The 24,213-nt window shown below is 36.9% G+C and overlaps 1 protein-coding gene across 2 annotated transcripts in view; it reads right to left on the bottom strand.

Moving 5' to 3' along the window:
* Positions 1 to 24,213, bottom strand: part of FKBP5 (FKBP prolyl isomerase 5) — a 123,325-nt gene that overhangs the window by 66,760 nt on the left and 32,352 nt on the right. For both annotated transcript variants that reach the window (XM_037519578.2, XM_054698746.1), the window contains exon 2: positions 4,976 to 5,096. In XM_037519578.2, coding sequence (XP_037375475.1) covers positions 4,976 to 5,080 — 105 coding nt within the window. In that variant the 5' untranslated portion in view covers positions 5,081 to 5,096. The remainder of the gene's footprint in view (positions 1 to 4,975; positions 5,097 to 24,213) is intronic.

Raw genomic sequence — 24,213 nt, forward strand, 5'->3', positions numbered from 1 at the left:
ATGCCTTTCCTATCAATCTGTGGCATTTTTCACAGAAATAGAACAAACAACCCTAAAATTTGTATGACCACAAAAGAATAGCCAAAACAATTCTGAGAAGAGAACAAAAATGCAGGTATCATGCTCCCTAGCTTCAAACTATACTACAAAGGTACAGTAATAAAAACAGTATGGCATTGGAATAAAAACGGGTACACAGATCAATGAAATAGAATTGAAAGCCCAGACATAAAACGATACCTATATGGGAAACCAATTTATGACAAAGGAGCCAAGAACATACAATGGAGAAAGGAATGATCTCTTTAACAAGTGGTGCTGGGAAAACAGGACAGTCATATATAAAAGAATGAAACTAGACCACTATCACACTCCATAGACTAAAATCAGTTCAAAATGGATTAAACAATGAATGTAAGACATGAAACCACTAAATACATAAGTAATAAATTCTTTGACATCAGTCTTAGTGATCTCTTTGTGGATTTATCTCCAATAGTAAGAGAAACAAAAAATACAAATAAATGGAATTACATCAAACTAAAAAGCTTCTGCACGGTGAAAAGGCAAAGAAGATATTTGCAAACCATATATCAGACAATCCAAAATATATGAGCGACTTGTACAACTAAACAACAAAAAAATCTATTATTCACTTAAAAAATAGGCAAAATAGGCATTTTACCAAGAGGACATACAGATGACTAACATACACATGAAAAAATGTTCTATATCACTCAACATTAGTGAAATGTAAATCAAAACCACAATGAGATTTTACCTCACAGCAGAGAGAAAAGTGTTAGTGAGTATGTGGAAAAAGGAATCTTCCCAGCACTGGTAGGAATGTAAACTGGTGCAGCCACTATAGAAAACAGTATGGAATGGGCCTCCCTGATGGCGCAAGGGGTTAAGCATCACACTATGGAGCAATCCGCAGCCTCTGCAGCACAAGTTCAATCCCCAGCCGGCCAGGGAGCTACCCACATGGTGCAGCAGACCTCTCCTATCTGGCCCAGTGCTCCCTTCAGCAGTGTATTTCAGTCAGTCTGCCTGTTCTGTTCCCCACTCTGTTTCTGGTGAATCCTCTCACCTCACCCTACTGCCTCCCCCTGCCCCCCCGCATCTCTGGCCTGTACCCCAGCTCTTATATGCATAAATAAATAAAACTTAAAAAAAAAAAGAAAACAGTATGGAAGCTCCTCAAAAAATTAAAAACAGAATTACCACATGATCTAATAATCCCACATCTGAGTATTTACCAGAAGAATATGAAAACACTAATTCAAAAGCAATATGCACCCTATGTTCACTGCAGCTCTATTCATAATAGTCAAGCTATGGAAACAACCCAAAGACCTAATGACAGATGAATGAATAAATAAGTGGTACAAGTACACAATGAAATACTACTCTGTCAGGGGCCTCCCTGGTAGCCGAGGGGTTAAGTCTCAGCCCTATCAGTGCTGTGGCCTGAGTTTAGTCCTTGTCCAAGGAGCTAACATACATATGGCGCAGCAGACCTCTCCTGAATTGCCAACTGCTCCCCTTAGCAGTATATTTTGGTTAATCCGCCTGCTCTGCTCTCCAAGTTGTCTCTGGTGAATCCTCCCAATCCCTGCACCTCTGATCTACACCCCAGTTCTTATATACAATAAATAAATATTTTTTAAAAATACTACTCAGTCATAAAAATGATCTGCCATTTTTAACACCATGGATGGCCCTTGAGGGAATTAAATGAATCAAAGTAAGTCCGAAGGAAAAAGACAAATACCACATGATTTCACTTATTTGTGGACTATAAAGAACAGAAAAGCAAATGAACAACAACAGAAGAATCCCACAAATCCTAAACTCTGACCATAGAATGGTAGTCACCAGAAAGGAAGGAGAGAGAAGGGAGGGAATAGGTAGATGGGTCCAATTGCTTGGCAATAGATAGTAACTGAATATTTGGTGGTGGATGTGATGGGGTATACTGCTGGAACCTATACAGTGCTGTGAAGTAATATAAAAATAGGGCCCGCCCTGGTGGTGCGGGAAGTTGAACACCGCACTATGAAGTGGTCCACAGCCTCTGCAGCCTGAGTTCGATCCCCGGCCGGCCAGGGAGCAACCCATATGGTGCAGCAGACCTGTCCTGACTTGCCCACAGCATCCCTCAGCAGTGCGCTTTGGTCAGTCTGCCTGTTCTGTTCCCGCTCTGTCTCTGGTGAATCCTCTCACCCCTAGCATCTCTGGCCTGTGCCCCAGCTCTTGTATGCATAAATAAATATTTAAAAAAATAATAAAATTTATACAATCCAAAAATAAATAAATAAATAAATAAAAATAATAATTAAATTAAAAAGGTGAATTCACAGAGAGAAGAATGGCCAGAGCTGGGAAGTGGGGAGGGGAGAAGTTGTCAGTCAAACTGTACAAACTTCCATTAAGAAGATGAGTAAATTCTGGGGATGTAATGTATAGTATGGTCACTAGAGTCAACATTGTAGTATATACTTGAAAACTGCTAAGAGAGTTCTTAAATGTTTATGCCATTTGCATGGTAATTATGTGAGGAAATAGATATTAATAGCCTTATTATGATAATCATTTCGAAACACTGGGGATCAAATCATCATGCTGTACACAACTTAAACTTTTATAATGTTTTATAATGTTCTATGTCAGTTACATTTCAGAGAATCTGGGAACAAATGATTATAGGCATATTTCATTTTACTGTGTTTTGCTTTAGTATAATTTACAGATACTACACTCTTAATAAATTGAAGGCTTGCAATGACCAAATCTGTTGGCACCATTTTCCCAACAGCACGTGCTCACTTTGCGTCTCTGTGACTCACTTAATTAAGGTGTATGTGTGTTGTATTTTAGACATGATATTACTGTGTACTTTATTAATAGAATACACTATGATGCAAAGATCTTTATAAATTGGAAAGTTAGATAACTTGTATGACTTGCTTAATTGTGGTAGTCTTGAGAAGAATCTACAGTATCTCCAAGGCATGTTCATATATAATTAAAAATAAAAAGTTACTTCATAAAAAAAAATTACCACTCTAAGAGTTCAAAAAGGAAAAAAATTCAAAAAATTAAAAGAAACCACACAATATTCTAAATTGTTCATGTTCATGAACTGCCTATAGTCTCATATGGAGGGATACACATTTCCAGGACCATAAAAAAGGAGTCAGGTATGTAGATAAGTAGTGAACAGGGAATCAGACAGCTGTTCACATCTGCAAGAGATACTCTGCTATCACTCAGGTTTCCCCAGCAAGATGACTTTGTGCCTAAATCTGGAGTTGCCTCAGGGACAAAATCTAGTCTCAGGTCATTTTAAAAAAGTATGTAATTTTATCATCTTGTGCTAGTTAATGACTTTCCAGGCATGCCTTGGTCCTTATTTTTTTCCTCTCCTAAACATATAATAGTTATAGAGATTATTATAGGTCATCTACTGTGCTAAATGCTTTATGTAATGCTGAGAACTCTATGAGGTAGGCAGTAACATTTCAATTTTACAAATGAGTTAACTTCATTACGGAGGTAAACTAAATTGCCTGAGGACAATTAGTAGACCTATTTAATCTTAACCAAAAGACCCATGGTGAAACTGGAGCTTCTAGATAGTGATATGTGATATGATTTAAAGGGCTTACTATCTCAAAATATTTTTTATAAGCCTAAAAACCTTATTAGCTTTACTAACTACAATATAGGATCTGAGGCAAATTTGGGACTGTGTTTTGAGTGTGGTTATATGAAAAGATGAAAGTGAACAATTTAAATAGAGGTAGAGAAACACTGAGGACAACCTGCAGAATTTTCAGTCTTTAGAAGCATTCTGAAATTTGGGGCAAGTAGTTTCATTTAGCCACAATGTTGAGAAGTCTTCTGATAGAAGATTATCAGGAGGTAAAATAAGTTCTTAAACTAGTTTCAAGTCTCTAAAATTTGGGCACACAGCAGACTAACAGTAAAATGTGTATATTGCAAAGAGATTCAAGTACAGAAAAAAGCTTTCATAAAAGCAACATCAGAATAAAAGAAACTGAAAAATTCTCATTTCATAATGTTGACACTAGAGATATCAGAACTCAGTGGTAATATTTAGAATGTGTAAAATAATCTTTTAAGCAAAAAAAAAATTAATTCAACTATATAAAACATCTATGTATGTATAACAATTGTGTAAAAGAAGTAACTACAGCCATTTAATCTCTGAGTTTCAATTTATTCACAAATACAATGGAAGAATTAAGAGGTACTCTGTTTTATAAGACCACTGTGAGAAAAATCATGTAAAAATGAATAAAAAGGGGCCTCCCTGCTGGTGCAGGGGGTTAGGTCTCGGTACTGTGGTGCTGTCTGCAGCCACTGCAGTGTGGGTTCCATCTCTGGCCAGGGAGCTAACTCACATGGCTCAGTGAACAACTCTCCTGTCTCTCCTACTGCTCCCCTCAGCAATGCATTTCAGTGGATCTGCCCGTTCTGCTCCCCACTCTGTCTCTGGTGAATCCTCTCCCCACCACCACCTCTGGCTTACACCCCAGTTTTTCTATGCATAAATATATAAAAAATAAATCTTAAAAAAATAAAAATAAAAAAGGTCTTCTGGAAAAAAGCTGTCTGACATGTCATTAGCTTATTGTGATATACTAAACTATTATATTAAAATGAGAACCCATTTGTATACTTTGAGAATAGGGAAACAGAGCCTTCTGATGTCAAACAATGACCTCTGAACTCAAGACCGGTATTTACTAAGATACATCTGCAAGTTAATTTATATAGCTAGGTCTCCTGCTGTATGTTTGCCACTTTTAGTAAGCCTCAGTAAACAATATTTACCTTTACCTCCAGCAAAAAATAAAAAATTAAATTATAATTATAATAAATATATATAATAAATATAAAGATAGCAAATTTTGCTGCATGTCATTCATCCATGTGATCTTACCTTTAATACACCTCTATCTTTTTTAGCGGTAATATCCTCTCCCTGTTCAGCAACAGCTGCTGCTGGGCTTTCTCCATTGTTCTTGGTACCTTCATCAGTAGTCATTTTCTTTTATAGAAACCTGTGAGAAGAAACATATCTTAGCTAAGAAAATTGTCACTTTGTAACACATCCTTAAAAGACTAGGAACTGAGCTTTGCCCAGCCAAAGATTTACTTAGGACCAATAAGATTAGATACTGTCAACAAAACATTTACTATGAGCATATATTGATGTCATGAGGTATGTAAACAAAACATCATCCAACTTTTCAATTTCTTATCCAGCTCTGGTCTCAAATTAAAGATCAATACAAGTCAGTTTTAGTAGTAATTATATTCCTTAATATGACTACCCAGTATGAAATAGTCTTCTCAGAACTTTGAAAAATGTTCTTTTCTATAGAAGCCACATTCATGACAGAGAATTAAGAAGTTAAGAGGTGATGTGATAGGAGAAATGACAAGAATTCAGAGTAGTAAATAGAATATGAAATATTCTAGAAATGGAATGGAAAGAATAGAAATGGAAGCTGATAGACCACAGTCTGAATCCCAGCTCCAGCAGCAACTGTCTGACATTTGCAAACTTAATCTCACTGGCCTCAGTTTCACATCTACAAAATGGACATAGTACATTCTTCATAGGGTGACTGTGAGGTCTCATACTATTAATGAGATAATATATGCTAGGAGACTAACACAGAAATAACTTAAAAATGTAAGCATTTCATCATTATTGGGACTTCTACAGAGTCACATTTTTCTTTTTCTTTTTTTTAAAGGTTTATTTATGCCTACAAGAACTGGGGTACAGGCCAGAGATGTGGGGGGTGAGAGGATTCAGCAGAGACAGAGTGGGGAGCAGAACAGGCAGACTGACTGAAATACACTGCTAAGGGGAGCAGAGGGTGAGTCAGGAGAGGTCTACTGTGCCATGTGGGTTGCTCCCTGGCTGGGGATAGAACTCATGCCGAAGAGGCTGCGGATAGCTTCACAGTGCTGTGCTTAACCCCTTGAATCACAAGGGAGGTGCATATAGGGCCACATTTTTCATTTCCTGCTCAAAATATCTAGGGAAACAGGCTTTTCCCTGGCATGGCATACAAGGCACTTCAATCCCTGATTTTAACCTATTTTCCACTACTTTCTTTCATGCAGCACTAGCGAAACCAGACTAATTCCTCTCCCACAACAAGCCCTATGCTTTCCTATCTCTACATCCTTGGCCATTTTTTTTTCTTCTTCCTAAAACATTGATTGTTTGACCTTGTCTGTAGTTCCTTAGTTTTTTCCTTGATTTGTTATCTGAAATATAGATAAGACACACCTGATTTATTATTTAACTTTTTTTTAAATTGAGATAACACTGGTTTACAACACTGTATATGATTTAGGGGAATAGGTGCACAAGTCTTCAGATGTATGTTACCACACCACCTAAACACTCATAATCTTCCTCTATAGTGCACTGAGCTCCCCATCTCTTTGTTCCCAAACCCACCTCCTTTCCTTAGCATCAAGTCTGCAATCAGGATTTGGTTTATTTTGATTTAGTTTTGGCCTTGTTCCTTTGTTTCTCCATATTCCACATAAGTGAAATCACCTGATATTTGTCTTTCTCCTTCAACTTTGCTTAGCATAATCTCCTCCAGCTAAAGTCACATTATCAAGAATTTGCAAGATTCATCTTTTTTTAATAAATAGCTGAGTAGTATTCCATTGCATACATATATACCACATCTTAATCCACTCATCTGTCACTGGGCCATAGGCTGTTTCCATAACTTGACTATTGTAAATAGTGCTGCAATGAACAAAGGGGGGCATATATCTGTTCAAATAAGAGCTTCTGCATGATTCAGGGAGATACCAGGAGTAGAACTGCTGGATCATATGATAGATCTTTTTTTAATAGTGAGAAACCATACTATTTTCCTTAAGGACCAGACCAGTCTACATTCCTATCAGTAGTAAGGAGGGTTCCTTTTTCTCCACACCTTGCCAACACCTGTTCTTTCTGAACTTTTTTATGTGGGCCATTCTCATGGGTGTGAGATGGTATCTCATTGTGGCTGTGATTTGCATTTCCCTTAACTTAAATGATGATGAGCAGTTTCGATGTGCTTATTAGCCATCTGCACGTCTTCCTTAGGGTATTTGTTTTCTTTTTGTTCAGTTGCATGAATTCTTTGTAACTCTCCTATATTAGCCCTTTGTCAGATATATGATGTGCAAATCTCCCATTCAGCAGGGTATTTGCTTTTCTTCATTTTTATGAGTTTCATTCACTGTGCAGAAGCTTTTGTGTTTAATGTTGTCCCATCTGTTTATTTTTGCTTTCATTTCCCTTAACTGAGAGCAAGGGCTGTGCTTTGGTTCATATTTAGATTCCCTAGAATGTTGCTAACTTTTAGAATTGTTAAAACAAGAAATTTGGAACTCCTTATAGGCTGTTTGATGTTGACTACTTGAACTTGTCTAAGCCTTTTTTTTTCCCTACCTGTGTAATTATAATAAAAATTTCCTGGATAAAATGGCATATGCCTATTTTGAAAGCGTATTACTCAAATATTAGTTCTTATTGCTATTTTAGTCTCCTAGCCAATAGTGTTTTATGCAAGGCAAACCGATGTTACCAATAGGCTAATCAACAGATGAAACAAAACATACTTTGCTGTCTGCTGCCAGGACTAATTTCATACTGCTCTCCTGGTTGAGCAGGTAAAATCAAGAATAATCACTTCCACAGCTATTCAACATTAACCTAATAATGACATATGTCTTCCTAAAGTAAACTGCCAAACTCTCTTGTCAACATAGTAAAAGTTATTTTACACTTGTGAAAAATATTGACACAACAGATAATTTGGTAATTAAAATATATATTGCAATGTTTTAACTCATTCCTAACAGACATAAATTTATTTTAATGTCACCAAAAACACAAATCAAAATTTACTAAGCCCAAAAACCTTCAAAGAGGACACCAAGCCCCCAGGGTTAAGTCCCTTTGCTCTATTTTCTAGTACAGTTTATACCAAACACAAAATACCAAATGCTTGGCTCCGGATAAGGGAAAAGGCCAGAACAAATCATTCTCAAACAAACAAAAACAAAAATTAAGTACCAAGCTGAGCTAGATAATTAGGAAAATTAAATGAACAGGGCTGATTCTCAGGTTCTAGTAAACTATGTTAAAACAGATTTTTCTGTAGAATGCCCCTCAACAATGAGGGAAAGATTTTTTTAAAAAAGATTTTTATTTATTTATGCATACAAGAATTGGGGTACAGGCCAGAGGTGCAGGGTGTGAGAAGATTCACCAGAGACAGAGTGGGGAGCAGAACAGGCAGATCTACTGAAATACACAGCTGAGAGAAGCAGCGGGCGAGACAGGAGAGGTCTGCTGCGCTGCTTGGGTCACAACTCTCTGGCCTGGGATCGAATTTGGACAGCTTTATAGTACTGAGACTTAACCCCTTGTGCCAATAGGGAGGCCCAATGAGGGAAAGATTTTTAAAAAATATTTAGGGGGTCATGGACTGTATTCCTGGAAACACACCCACAAACACACCCACAAACTTCTTGGGTTTCACAGATAACACTGATCAATAGATGCTTGCTTTTAACTCTGGTTTTAAAGCAAGGAGCAAATTAAAACTGCCAGGTAAAAGGTTATTAGGGAACACGACAGCCACATAGTCTCACAGTGTGAACTATTATTCACTATTAGAAAAGGAAAAGAGACTTCCCAGGGATGACAGATACCCCTTAACACCAGTGATTTGTGTCATCACCGAACTCCAATACCAACACCACCACAGACTGACAGTACTGTGCCTCCTGTGGTAACGGGAAGTACATATACCTGTGTGGTATTCCTACCGAAAATGTTTAATCTGAAACCCATCAAAAGCAAGACAAAATTAGGTCGTAGAACATACCACAAGACAACTAACCTAGACTCCTCAAAAATGTTAGCTATAAAAGACAAAAAAAAAAAAGACAGGGGGCCTTTTCTAGATTAGAGGCTAAAGAGACACAACAACCAAATGCAAAGTGTAATCCTTACCTGTATCCTGGATTAGAGGAACCAAAACTTATAAAAGGACATTTTGAGGAAGAAATCAGAAAATCTGGAAAAACAGGCTATACACTAGATTATCATTACTGTATAAAAACTTTCTGGAGTGTGATATAGTATTGTGGTTGTATGTAGAACAATATCATCATTCTTAAGAGACACGTGCTCAGGGGTGAAGTGACCTGATGTCTTCTTCTTTCAAGTCATTTGAGAGTGGGCATTCACATGTGCCCATGTATTCCAAAAAAGTAAAAAAAATTGAGAGTGCATAACTATAACACATTCAAAGGCAATGCCTTTCTTCTAAATGCTCATCAATTGGAGTTCAGCTAATTTTTTAAATGAAAATATTGTTAATAAAAAAATTCTCTTATGGTTCTAACACTCTTTGAAAAACAATAGCTTGGGCCTCCCTGGTGGCGCAGCGGTTGAGTGCTGGGCTGCGAAGCTGCCCACAGCCTTGGCAGTTTCCGGCTGGATCCCCAGCTGCCGGCGAGGGTCCCACATGGCATGCGCCCGCTGCTCCCTTCAGCAGTGTACTTCCTCAGTCTGCCTGGTCTGTTCCCCGCTCTGGTTCTAATGAATCCTCTCACCCTCCCGTGCTTCTGACTGTAGCCAGTGCTTGTATAGCGCAGGAGGGTGAGAGAATTCACCAGAGACAGAGCGGGGAACAGAACAGGCAGACCAACAAAATACACTGCTGAGGGGAGCAGCGGGCACGCCAGGAGAGGTCTGTGCACCACGTGGGCCCCTCGCCGGCAGCCAGGGATCGAACTGGTGCTGCAGAAGCTGCGGGCAGCTTTGCAGCCCAGCGCTCAACCGCTGCGCCACCAGGGGAGGCCTAATAAATAAATCTTTAAAAAAAAAAAAAAAAGAAAAGAAAAACAATAGCTTGCTAAAATCCATGTAATCAGGGTACTAGTTAAAGTGGTGGAGTTGCTAGCTTTATAAATGCCATTTGATAATGGAATATGCTCCTCCTTTTTAGTTATAACGCTTGAAGGATACAATTTTTTTTTAAATCAAAATGATTTATTAGACTATTAACATTTATGTGTCTTTTTTCTTACTGATTGATATCTAATTTAATTGATGAAATCAATGCAGAAAAAAGCTACCTATCACAATTTTTTATTAAATTGTTATCAACTGAGCTTTTTTATTTCTTAATCTTTTACTTTTTAATTATCTTTCCCACATCATCACCTTTTATATGCCCTTGTCCTTTTTCCTCCCTCATTTCTCTTAACCTCAAAACCCTTAGGATGCTTACTGATATCCGCTGATTTTTAAAGTGTTTTACACTATTGAATTGTCTGCTATGTAAAAGTCTTTTATCATTCTGACTTATTTTGCTACACATAATTCTCTCAAGTTCCCTCCATTTTGTTGAAAATGGCTGCATTCCATCCTTTCTTATGGCTACACAGTACTCCATGGTGTAGAAATACCACATTTTCTCAACCCATTCTTCCATCAATAGACTTTTAAGGCTGCTTCCATGTCCCAGCTATTGTAAATAATGCTGCTATGAAGACTGGAACATAAAGGTTTTTGTGTTGATGGTATTATTTTCCTTGGATATGTGCCCAAGAATGGGATTGCTGGATTATACAGTAGATCCAGACTGCTTTCCATAATGGTTGTACCAGTGAGATCATATCTCACTGGGATTTTTTTTAAAATTATTTATTTGCATACAAGAACCAGGGTACAGGCTAGATGCGCAGGAGGGTGAGAGGATTCACCAGAGACAGAGCGGGGAACAGAACAGGCAGACTGACGAAATACACTGCTGAGGGGAGCACCGGGCGAGACAGGAAGGTCTGCTGCGCCATGTGGGATTCTCACCAGCCGGCTGGGATAGAACCCACGCTGAAGAGGCTGCATACAGCTTCACAGTGTGGCGTTCAACTGCCTGCGCCACCAGGGAGGTCCTCTCACTAGGCTTTAATCTACATCTCTTATTAGAAATGATGAACATTTTTTCAAACGTCTTTTGGTCTTCTGAGTATCCTTTTTTTGGGTGAATTTTCTATTCATGTCTAATACCCATTTATAATTTTTTTTAACAGTTGACTTGAATGAGTTTTAAACATATTTTGAATATTAGTCCCTTATCAGTTATATATTATGTGAATATTTTCTCCCATTCAATGAGGTATCTTGTTGATCATCTTGTATCTTCTTTCACTTTATAGAAGCCTTTTAACTTGAGGTAAGCCAATTTTCATTTGTTTGTAATTCCCTGACTGTAGGGCCAAATCATTGAAAGTATCCTTATCAGTGGTATCATGGAATTTATTGCCAATGTTTTCTCTTATGTCTTTTATTATTACAGATTGTGTATCTAAGTCTTTATTTTTGTGTATGGGGTTAGCAAGTGATCCAAATTCATTCTTTCATATGTGGGTTTCCAATTTTCCCACTACCATTTATTAGAGACAGTATTTTCATTTTTCACATTTTATGGTATTGGATGCTTTATCATAGTTTAGGGGCTAGCATGTACATGGATTTATTTCTGAGCTTTCAATTGTATTCCATCGATCCATTCATCTATTTTTGTGCCAATACCATAGTGTTTTTAACATTGTTGCTTCATAGTGAAATTTGAAGTCAAGTAACATGATACCTCCTTTTCTCTCCTTTTTTCTCAGGGTTGTATTTGCAACTTGAGGCCTATTAATTTCAGTATTTTTGTTAAATTTGAAAAATATTACTGGCATTTTGACAGGGACTGTGTTAAATTTATGTATCATTTTAGGGAGGATAGTCATTTAGATTATCATATTAATTCTTCCCATACATGAGTATGGAATAATTTCTTTTGCTTCTTGTTATTTATATTAAAAAAGCTATGGATTTTTTTTTTGAACATTGATTATATCACCTACTTTACTGTATTTAGTTATTGTTTCTAATAACTTTTTGATAGAATCTTTAGGATTTTTCTATATAATGTTACATCATCTGTGAATAGTGTAATTTCCCTTTTCTGACTTGGATTTCCTTTATTTCTTTTGTTTGTAGGATAGCTCTGGCCAAAATCTCTAATACTAAATTACAAAGAAGTGGCTACAATGGACATCCTTGTCTTGTTCCCAATTTTTAGAGGAAAACTTTGTTTTTCACCATTAAAGTATCATTTATGTTGGTTGGTTGGTTGTAATATATGTCTTCATTATATTGAGGTAGCAGTTTCCTTTTATTGCCATTTTGTCTACAGTTTTTAATCATAAATTGGGTGCTGAATCTATTCAATGCTTTTTCTTTATCTATTGACATTATATGATTTTTATCTTTACTTTGGTTGATATGATGTATAACTTGATTTATGTATATTAAACCATCCTTGCATCCTGGGATGAATCCCACCTTCATCATGGTGTATAATTCTTGTGATATACGCTGAATTCAATTTGCTAGAATTTTGTTGATGATTTTTTGCACCAATGTTCATCAAGGATATTGGCTTATAATTTTATTGTTTTGTACTGCCTATGCCTGGTTTTGGTGTTAAGGTAACATTGGCACCTTAAATACATTAAGGAGCATTCCTTATATATTTTTTAAGTGAATTTTTTTTAAAGATTTATTTATTTATGCATACAAGAACTGGGGTACAGGCCAGAGGTGTGGGGGCTAAGATGATTCACCAGAGACAGAGTAGGGAACTGAACAGGCAGAATGACTGAAATACACTGCTGAGGGGAGCAGCAGGCAAGTCAGGAGAGATCTGCTGCACCATGTGGGTAGCTCCCTGGCTAGGGATCGAACTGGTGTTTCAGTGGCTGAGGATAGCTTCATAGATTGAGTCTTAACCCCTTGCCACCAGGGAGGCCCCATTCCTTATATTTTTAAAAATTATTTGAGCAAGATGGGAATTAGTTTTCTTTAAAAGTTTGATAAAACTCATTTGTAAAGCTATCTTGTTTTTCAGAATTTTCTGTTGCTAGTTCAATTTTGGTCCTTGTAATTGGTTTGTTCAATTCCTGTTTCTGCCAGGCCAGTCCTTGTAGATCATACTGATCTAGAACTTTGCCCATTTCTAAAAGGTTATCAAATTTATAGGCAAATAGGTGTTCACAGTAATCGCTTATGATCCCTTTTATTTCTGTGCTTTCTCCTCTTTCACTTGTGATTCTGTTTATTAATGTTTTCTTTCTTCCTTGTTTTATTCACCTAACTAGGGCTTTAATTATTTTATCTTCTCAAAGAAACATCTCTTAGCTTCACTGATTTTTTTGTGTGTGTGCAGTCTTTTAAATCCCTATTTCATGTATTTCTGCTCTAATTTTTTTGTTTCCTTTCCTTCTACTAATTTTGGTCTTGTTTGTTCCTCCTTTTCAAGTTGCTTTAGTTGTGATAGTAGATTGTTTATTTAAGATTTTTTTTTGCATCTTAATGTTGACCTGTATTGCAATTATCTTCCCTCTTCAGATTCTTTTGCTGCATCCCATGGATTCTTGTAGTTTGTAGCATCAATTTTGCTCATCTCCAGGTATTTTAAATTTCTGTTTTGATTTCCTACTTTGTCCAACAGCTATTAAGCAGCTTGTTTAGTCTGCATATATCATGATTCTTCCTGGTTTGTTTTTTTCCCCCTTATACGTCATTTCTAACTTTAAGGCATTATGGTCAAAGTGAATATTAGTTACAATTTCAACCTTTGTAGGTTTGTTGACAATTGACTTGTGTCCCAAGTTATGGTATATCTTAAAAATGTTCCATGTACACGTGAAAAAAATGTGTATTTGGTGGTTTGGATTTGGAGTGTTACGTGGATGTCTAGTAGACCTACTTGGTCCAGCACTACATTTAAGGTTAGTGTTTCCTTACTTATTCTTTGTTTTGTTGACCTGGCTATTGTTGTATGCAGGGTATTAAAGTCCCCTAGTATTGGTGTGCTGTTACCAATATCTCTTTTAACTTCTGTTACTGTCTTTCTGCATCTTGTTGCTCCATCACTTGGTGCATACATATTTATGTGTGATTTCTTTGTGTTGTATTTGACCCTTAATTATAATATAGTGTCTGTCTCTTCTTATTTGGAAGTCTGTTTTATCAGCTATAAGTATAGGTGTTCTTGATTTTTTTTTTTTTTTTTTTTTGGCCATTTGCTTGTTTAACTGTCTTCAGTCTTTAATCTATGCTTGTGTTTGTTGGCAAGATGAATTTCATACAAACAACATAAGGCTGGACTTTGTTTTCAAATCCATTAAAAAAAGAAGGAAGAAATCCATTCAGCCACTCTACAACTTTTGACTGGTCAATTGGGGCCACTTACCTTTACCATGATTACTGAAACATAAGTGTTCAATGCCACTTTGTTATATCTTTGTTGGGGGGGGGGCGCTTTTGTTCTTGTTTGTCTTGTATTTTTTTTATTTTTTGAGGATTTTCTGTTATGGTTTCTTTAAATTCAATTTCAGTTGTCTTATGTATTTTTTGTTTGTGGGTTTTACTTAGGTTAGTATTTCATGGGCTGTGTGATATGCTTGATTGGTCTGGTCTCTGGTTCTGATGGGCCACACAGTTACTCTCCACCTCCCCCTCCTCCATGTTAAATGATTTAGATATCTGTTGCCTCAATATTCATTGTTCTGTTGCTTTACAACAACTCCTTTAAAATTGTTTACATGTGTGGGTTGGTGTTGATAAATTCTGATTAGTAATCTTACAGAGTGACTGAGTAATATGGAGTCCATATGAAAAAGGATAGTATGAATAATTAAAACACAAAGATAAAAACAACAATAAAACAAACCTTTTTTTGAACTTTCAAAGGTAAACATGCCTAGAGAATAAACGGAAAATTTTCAAGTATTTCCTCTTAACTCCTTAATTCCAATTATGCCATTTGAGGGATAGATTTCATAAGCAAATAAAGTAAATGAAAAAAGAGAACTTTCCCCTTGATTTAATATTATATATATTTTTAAAAGGTAGCAAAAACAGACATCCTAAAAACTTGTTAAGACACACTGAGAAAGTTTCACTTTTTTTCCATAAGAGAAGTTTTTGTCCCCGCCTCCCCCCCATTACGTTTATTCACTACGTAGCTATGGATATTAATCTACGATAAAGCTCACTGTTCTGAACTGCCCAAAGGGGAGAAATTGCTATCCAGTACATCACAAAAGGAACACAAAGTTCTGTTACAGACATGACAGATAAGCTTGCAATCTCCAAAGTGCTAGTCAGCAAACACCTGAGACATAACAGAAAAATGAGAATACACTTAAAATTTTATCAACAATGTACTAAAAACTTAACAAACTAAATTGTCAGATCCTCCCAAATTCAAAGTCATTTTAAAGCTTTATCCACTAATTACCCATGTGTAAAACTTACTGTGTTGTTCTCTTTTTTTAAATAAAGATACCTTGTATAAGATCCTCCTCCTGGGTAACAGGAGACTTTTCAGAAAGCAGGAAAAAAAGAATATAGGAACTGCTACTTTTTTACAAGTACAGGAAATCATAGCAGCTTTCTAAGTACCATGTATGTCTAAGGTCATAAAGGTTTTCAGCTTCTTAAAATGAAAGTTTTAAAAAAGGAGGTATACCTACAGCTTGTAACTGAATACAAAATAAACATACCTTAATTTTGAAAATATCTATGTAAAAATAAACTGGAAGGCCCTCATTTACTTTCAACCCCAGTTTTATCAAACAAGTCCAGTAACACAGAAGTGTTAGGAATTATCTGTGTGTAGAAAAGACATACATACAAAAAAAAAAAAAAAAGATAAAATACATGCAGAGAAAATAAGATCAAATGTAGACTATACAGCTCTATAAAACTTCATGCTATATTTATTCACCTACTTTCTCTGAGGAATGGAAAATTCTTTCCTCCATACTGGGTCAGGGGATGGGGTGATGTTGAACAATATTCCTATACCTGTTCATACAGGTATAGGTCATACCTGTTTCTTTAAAAAAAGAAACCCGGGGCTTCCTTGGTGGTACAAGGGGTAAAGTCTCAGCACTATCAAGCTATCTGCAGCCACTGCAGCAAGTTTGATCCCTGGCCAGGGAGCTACCCACATGGTGCAGCAGACCTCTCCAGTCTCACCTACTGCTCCCCTCAGCAGTATATTTCAGTAGATCTGCCTGTTCCCCACTCTGTCTTTGGTGAATCCTCTCACTCCCCCCCAACATCTGGCCTGTACCCCAGTTCTTGTATGAATTTTTTGAAAAGATTTATTTATTTCTACAAGCACTGGGTACAGTCAGAAGCACAGGAGGGTGAGAAAATTCACCAGAGCCAGAGCGGGAAGCAGAACAAGCAGATTGACAAAGTACACTGCTGAGGGGAGCAGCGGGCATGGCAAGAGAGGTCTGTGCGCCATGTGGGACCCTCGCCGGTGACTGCAGATCAAACCAGCGCTGCAGAGGCCGTGGGCAGCTTCTCAGCCCAGCACTCAACCGCTGAGCCACGGGGGAGGCCCTGCATAAATAAATCTTAAAAAAAGAAACCAATGAGAAGATATACAAATGACCAATAAGCACATGAAAAGATACTCAACATCATTTCATAAGGGAAATTAAAATCAAAAGTGCAAAGTGATATCACTACATACTCATGGGATGCTTATTACTAAGAAAGGAAAAATGACAAATGAAAAGGATGTAGAGAAACTGGAACCCTCATACTCTGCAGGTGGGAATGTGGTATTAACAGTTCCTCAACGTAGAATTACCATATGACTCAGCAATATGCAAAAGAAATGAAAGCAGAGACCCAAACAGACTTGTATACCAATGTTCATGGTGGCACTAGTCACAATTGCCAAAATGATTACAGAGTTTCTGTTTGTGAAGACTAAAATGTTCTGGAAAACAGTGATGAAAATTGCACAACAACCTATATATACTTAATGCCACTGCATTAAAAGTGCTAAATTGGTAAATTTCATGTTATGTATATTTCACCACAATTAAAACAAAAAGAAAGGAAGGAAAGGAAAAGGAATGGGGAGGGGAGTGGAGGTGGGTGAAATCCATAGCTACAGCAGATAAAAACTTAACAGCAGACTCAACACTCAACTTCTCTCTACTTAATCCTCCTCCTTTTCCCTTAATTGAAAATTCCTTTAACATTTCCAGTGCACCTGCAAGGTTCTGAGTTGAACCGCCAGTGATGGTTGCTGTATCAATTCAAAGATAAAAGGCTCTGAGATGTCTGTCATGAAGGAACACAGGAGGAAAGAGAATCCTAAAAGAATACCGCTTTATAGCTATTTCCCCCTTTATTATATCTCAGATGCATGCAATGCTTTGGTAAACTCACTTCATTCTCAGTATAAGTAATTACTGAAGAAAGCAAAATTAATAACATTTAAATTGCTTCTGTCAATGACCTGGATGAATTATTGTTCTTAAGTAGGTAGGAGGCAAAGGGTCATATTAGTATTAAAACAACAAAATCTAGAAAATGAGACCATTCAACTGCCAAAGGTTGAAAGCCAGCACTAAGTTACCAACTTTATCCCTCAAAGATGACACTGTTAACACAAAGAAAAAAATCTGTAAAGCTGGAAAATAAGAAAAGGTATTACCACTGAACCAGGTAAAACTGAAGGCAAGAACAAAGACAAATTGTCTTCCAAACATCAACTGTAAGAACAGCTCCTCCAAAGGAAGCCTGGGGCAAGAGTGGGTCAGACACACAACATAGACAGCCACATCTGCAGAAGAGCAGAGGCTTTGTATCAGTTAGGCCAGGTAGGTTTCCCAAGGCCACACTAGGCAGTGGGAAATGTTGAGAAGACAAGAACTACAGAGGAGAGGCAGCATATTCTGTGTAAAAGTGAAACAGAAGGAAATGTGTAAAGATGCAAAAGTGACAAGTAAGAAGTTTGATACCTGCATAAGGCTTATAAATGGAAAAAGTGAGATTCTTTAGGTGAAAGCGGAGTGGAGAACAAAGGCTTAAGAAGAGAAAAGAGGGCCTCCCTGATGGCGCAAGGGGTTAAGACACAACCTATGAAGCTATCTGCAGCCTTTGCAGCATGAGTTCGAGCCCCGGCCAGGGAGCTACCCATAAGGTGCAGCAGATCTCTCCTGCCTCATCCACTGCTCCCCGCAGCAGTATATTTCAGTCAATCTGCCTGTTCTGTTCTCCGCTCTGCCTCTTGGTGAATCCTCTCACCCCCCACACCTCTGGCCTGTACCCCAGTTCTTGTATGCATAAATAAATCTGAAAAAAAAAAAGAAGAGGAGGAAAGAACCAAACAGGGAAAGAAGTAAAGAGAAATGAAAAAGTAACACTTCAAAAGTAAGAAGAACATAAAGAATAGATTTATCTATGAGACATTGAAGCTTTGCTTAATACAGCTAAATTAACTGTCTGGTTAAATAAAAGGATTTCAAAGTTTCTCTTCAAGATCATGGTGCTAGGAATACATAACATTTGGCAAATTCACACTATAAAAATATGCAGTCTTCAAATCATTTAGTTAAAATATTAAAGCATCTAAACAAGTGAACTGAGAAAGGATTTTAGAAACATCCATCCATTAAAAAGATTACCATTATAACAAATGACGTGATAAATAATGAAATAAAAAATGAACAATCAATAAATGTATAGTTATGGCACTGATTGCCCAGTGATGTTTTCCTCTGGGCTGTAAAAAAAAAAATTCAGGATGGCACCATGGGATGACACAGATGACATGGTATATCATCTTTATTTGCAATACCCAACCATGGCTTTATTATCATACCCAATCTACTGTTCATAGATTTTGGTATGTGTAATCATTTGGAGGCCTGGGTTACAGGGATGCAAATATTACAGATTCCATGACAAAAGTCATCACTGTTTTTCCTTAGGGTTAAAACAGCTAATCTCTGGAAATATTAATATGGAACAGGTGAGGCTTTAGCCACTCCACATAAACAATCTACTAATAATCACAATATCCCAGATATACCACTAAGCAAATGGTCAGTTGTAGAGCAATTTGTAATATGACCCCATTTTTAGCAGAAAAATAGTGTGTATGTATGTATGTATTTGCTTACTTATACACAAGACATTTGGAAAGATATGCACTGTTAAAACAGTGCTACCTTTGGAGAATGAAGTTTGGGGAGATAATTAAGAATTTTCACTTCTCAAATTTTACTTTGTATCATTTAAGTAGTTTAACCCTAAGTAGTAATTTTACTTTATATCATTTAAGTAGTTTAATAAACTATTTTTGTTGTTAATTTAGGACAAGATGAAACACTTCATGGTTCCATTTATCAGGACCCTTTATTCTTTCTGTTCAATTTATTTCAAACATGAAGTGTCTTCTAGGGAGAGGAAGAGAATGCTGGTTGAGCAAGGGGTGCTTGTGAGATATCTGGAAGGTAAGTCAGAGACTGGGCCTGAGTGAGCTCAGGAGATAATACTAGGGAGTTATCAGATTCTACATGTTAATTAAGATAAAAATGTAGTTGCATTTACTACTAACTACAATGGAATCTTTGGCCTTCACTCAGTGTCTATATCTATAAAGTTCAGGGTATTGGGCTGGAATTATAATCTAATGTTTATTCCAACTCTAAAACCTTATTTTCAGAAGTTTCAATTAACAAATACATGTTTTGCTTTCAGAAAAATGGGAAAACTTTCCATTGCAATCCTCTGGCAAAATATGATTCATTCTGAACTTTAACCCTCCCCATCCTTAAATACTGCACTAATTTTCTATAGCTCCCATAACAAATTACCAAAATCGCAATAGCTTAGACAATACACATTAAGCATCTTATAATCCTGACGTTTAGAAATCAGAATTGGATCTCACTGGGTTAAAACTGAAGTGTCAGTAGGGTTGCAGTTCCTTCTAGGGATTCTAGGAGAGAAATCTAGTTCTCGGCTCTTTCCAGAATGAGGCTGCCCACATTCCTCGGCTCTGGGTCCCCTTTCTCCATTTTCAAAGGCAGCAATGTTGCACCCCTCTGGTCATTTTTGTGTAATTGTATCTCCCTCTGACTGAAGCCGGAAAGTGTCTCTGCTTTCTTAAATTTCTTAAGAACTGTGTGATTACGCATCATCTGGACAATCCAGGATAATCCCTCATTTCAAAGTCTTTAATTGTAACCACATCTCAAAATTACTTTTGCTCTGTGACATATTAACAAATTCTGTGGATTAGAATGTGGGCATCTTTGAGAAGCCATTATTCAATAGGTTCCATGTTTAATCATCCATGTTTAATCATCCAATCAAGATCCTAAGACTTTCTCCCAAGTCTATAATTCTGGGTTATACTCAGGGTTTTTGAAACATTCCTTCTCTTCTCTCCCTTTATTTATCATCTAGTTGAACAACAATTGTTCTAATTTGACAGTAAAATTCAATCTAACATTTGACATAACTGAAAATTTCTTAAGAATTTTAGACAGTCGGGCCTCCCAGGTGGCGCAAGGGGTTAAGACACAACCTATGACACAATCCACAGCCACTGCAGCAAGAGTTTGATCCCCGGCCAGGGAGCTACACACATGGCGCAGCAGACCTCTCCTGACTCGCCCACTCCTTCTCTCAGCAGTGTAGTTCAGTCAATCTGCCTGTTCTGTTCCCTATTCTGTCTCTGGTGAATCCTCTCACCCCCCACAACTCTGGCCTGTACCCAGTTCTTGTATGCATAAAATAAATAAATCTTTTAAAAAAAGGAATTTTAGAAAGTCCAAAGTGGAAACTTTATTCAGTTTCTTAATTTTGAAATAAGTTAAAATTCTAAGTAACCTGATACATACATACAATGCATGTTTTCCCACTTTATCAAAATTTAGAAATTATTCTGGGGCCCTTATTCTGAATTTTAGTACCATGCTGTAAACATTGAAGAATAGATAAGTACTTTTTTTCCAGATTTAATTAAATTTATTTAACATGCAATAAATTGTACATATCAAAAGAACACAATTTGGTTAGTTATGCTGTGTGTGTATCTATGTATATATACATAAAGTGGATATATATCCATAAACTGGTCACTGCAATCAATATAATGAACATACTGAATATATTGTGAACCACAAAGGTTTTTTGTGTCTCTTTATAATTCATCTCTCTCCAGCTCATGAATCCAGAAAGTCTCTGATCTGCTTTCTGAATAATTTGTTTTTTATAGAATTTCATTTAAATAGAACTGAGTCTCCTTTTCACCAGGCATCTTTCTCTTACTGTAATTATACTGAGAACCACATTGTTGTATCAATAAATTATTCCTTTTTATTGCTGAGTAGTATTCCAGTATATGGAGAGAGAATGTTTTTCAATATACCTGCCAATAATACACATTTGAATTGATTTACTTCTTTAAAAAAAAAAAAAAAGATTTATTTATTTATTTATACAAGAACCGGGGTACAGGCCAGATGCGCGGGAGGGTGAGAGGATTCACCAGAGACAGAGCGGAACAGAACAGGCAGACTGACAGAAATACACTGCTGAAGGGAGCAGCAGGAGCGATAAGAGAGGTCTGTGGGCCATGTGGGACCCACGCTGGCCGGCAGGGACTGAACCTGTGCTGCAGAGGCCTCGGACAGGTTCGCAGTGCTGCACTCAACCGCCTGCACCACCAGGGGAGGCCCTGAATGATTTACTTCTTGAAACATACTTGGATTGTTTTCAATTTTTGTCTACTACAAATAAAGCTGTTTTGTGTACAAATCTTTATGTGGGCATATGCACCCATTTTTCCTGGATAAATGCCCAGATTTGGAATATCAAAGTCACAGCATAGGTATATATTCTATCTTTAAGAAAATGCCAAATTGTTTTCCAGCATGGCTGTACCACTCTGCATTCCCATGAGAAAAGTCTAAAAGTTTCAGTTGCTCCACATTCTCACCAACACTTGGTACTGTCTATGTCTAGCCTTTCTAATTAAAGGATGCAGTGATTAGTTTATAGTGGTTCTCATCTGTATTTCCCTACTAATTATGCTAATCTTTGTGGGGTTTTTTTGGGTGAAGTGTCTGTTCAAATCTTTTGCCTATTTTTAACTAGGTTGTTTTCTTACTGAATTCTGAGCATTCCTTATATATCCTGAATTCAAGTTTTTAATCAGATATGCAATACACAAATATTTTCTACCAGTAAGAGGTTTGTTCTTTTATTCTCCTAAAGGTGACTACCAAACGGATGTTCTTAATATAGTCCTACTTATCATTTTTTTTTATAAAAGTTATGCTTTTGGTGTTGCACCTTAGAAATCTTTACCAAACCCAAAGTCATAAATATTTTCTTCCTAAATATTTTTAAGATCTGGGCCTTAGGGTCTCCCCTGGTGGCGCAGTGGTTGAGCACTGGGCTGCGAGCCGGTTCAATCCCCGGCTGCCAGCGAGGGGTCCCACATGGCATGACAGACCTCTTCTGCCGCACCCACTGCTTCCCTCAGCAGTGTATTTCGTAGGTCTGCCTGTTCTGTTCCCTGCTCTGGCTCTGGTGAATTCTCTCACCTTCCCGCGCTTCTGACTGTACCTAGTGCTTGTATAAATAAATAAATAAATCATTAAAAAAAAAGATCTGGGCTTTACATCTATGTTTATGGTCAATTTTTAGTTAACTTTACATATGATGCAAGGTATAGAAAAGGAATGGATTCAGTTTTTTGCAGATGAATAGCAAACAGTTTCACCACCATTTGTTGAAAAAACTTCCGTTTAATTGCTTTGATATCTTTCTCAAAATACAATTGATCAAATTTTTTCTGGACTCCTGTTCCATGTTGCACCAATACCATTTTTAAAATTATTATTCATAAATCAGCTAGCCTCTCTCTGTTCTAATCAAAATTACTTTGGCTATTCTTGATCCTTTGTATTTCCATAGATAAAAGCCCGCGTGTCTGACTTGAGACTGCAATGAATCTGCATCTTTGAAGAAAATTCACAATATTGTCTTCCAATCTTTGAACATACTCTCTCTCCACTTAGGCGTTCTTTGGTTTCTTTCAGCAATGTTTTAGAGCTTCTAATGTAGAAGTCTTACATATCATTTATGAAATTTATCCTTAGGTATTATTTTTAATTTTCCCTTAAGTGGTATTCTTTTAAAATTTTAACTTCTGACTGTTCATTTGCTAGTGTACAGAAATATGGTTGACTTTCTATATTGATCTTGTATCCTGCAACTCTGATAAAGGCACTTAGTTATTCTAGAAGTATTTCTGTAGATATCATAGGCAATCATATTATTTGTGAATAAAGAGTTTAACTTCTTCCTTTCTGATCTGGATGCCTTTATTTTCCTTTGCACTGGCTAGAACATACATTCAACATTGAATAGAGTTGTGAGAGTGGGCAGCTGGCCTGTTCCTGATCTTAAAAGAAAAGGAGTCAGTATTTCAGCAATGAGTATGACTTCAGCTATTTGTTTTACATAAATGTTCTTTATTAGATTGAGGAATTCCTTTCTATTCCTAGTTTGTTGAAAGGTTTTATCAGCAAAGCATGTTGGATTTTGTTAAAAAATTTTTTTTGAATCTACTGAGTTGATCATATTATTGCTTTGTTTTTTGTTTTTTGTTTTGTTTTTACTTTATCAATGTGGTACATGATGTTGATTTTTCAATTGTTAAACCAACACTACATTCCTGGGAAAATTCCATTTGGTCATTCCACTTTATCCTTTCTATACACTGGATTCAATTTACTAAAATTTTGTTAAGAGTTTTGCAAATGGGGTCTCCTTGGTGGCGCAAGGGTTAAGATGCAACCTATGAAGCTAGCCACAGCTACTGCAGCACAAGTTCGATTCCCGGCCAGCCAGGGAGCAACCCACATGGTGCAGCAGACCTCTCCTGAGTTGCCTGCTGCTCCCCTCAGCAGTGTACTTTGGTCAATCTGCCTGTTCTGTTCCCTACTCTGTCTCTGGTGAATCCTCTCACCCCCCGCATCTTTGGCCTGTACCCCAGCTCCTGTATGCATAAATAATTCTTTAAAAAAAAAAAATTTTGCAACTATGTTCAGAAGGGATATTTGTCTGTAGTATTCTTTTTTTTGCAATTATGATTTTAGTATTAGACTAATACTAGGGTCACAGAATGAGTTAAGAAGTATTCCCTTTCAGCTATTTTATGGAGGAATTTGTAT

Source organism: Talpa occidentalis, unplaced genomic scaffold (genome assembly GCF_014898055.3).
Source record: "Talpa occidentalis isolate TD23 unplaced genomic scaffold, MPIMG_talOcc4v2.1 talOcc4.2, whole genome shotgun sequence".
In the NCBI taxonomy this organism is placed as follows: domain Eukaryota; kingdom Metazoa; phylum Chordata; class Mammalia; order Eulipotyphla; family Talpidae; genus Talpa; species Talpa occidentalis.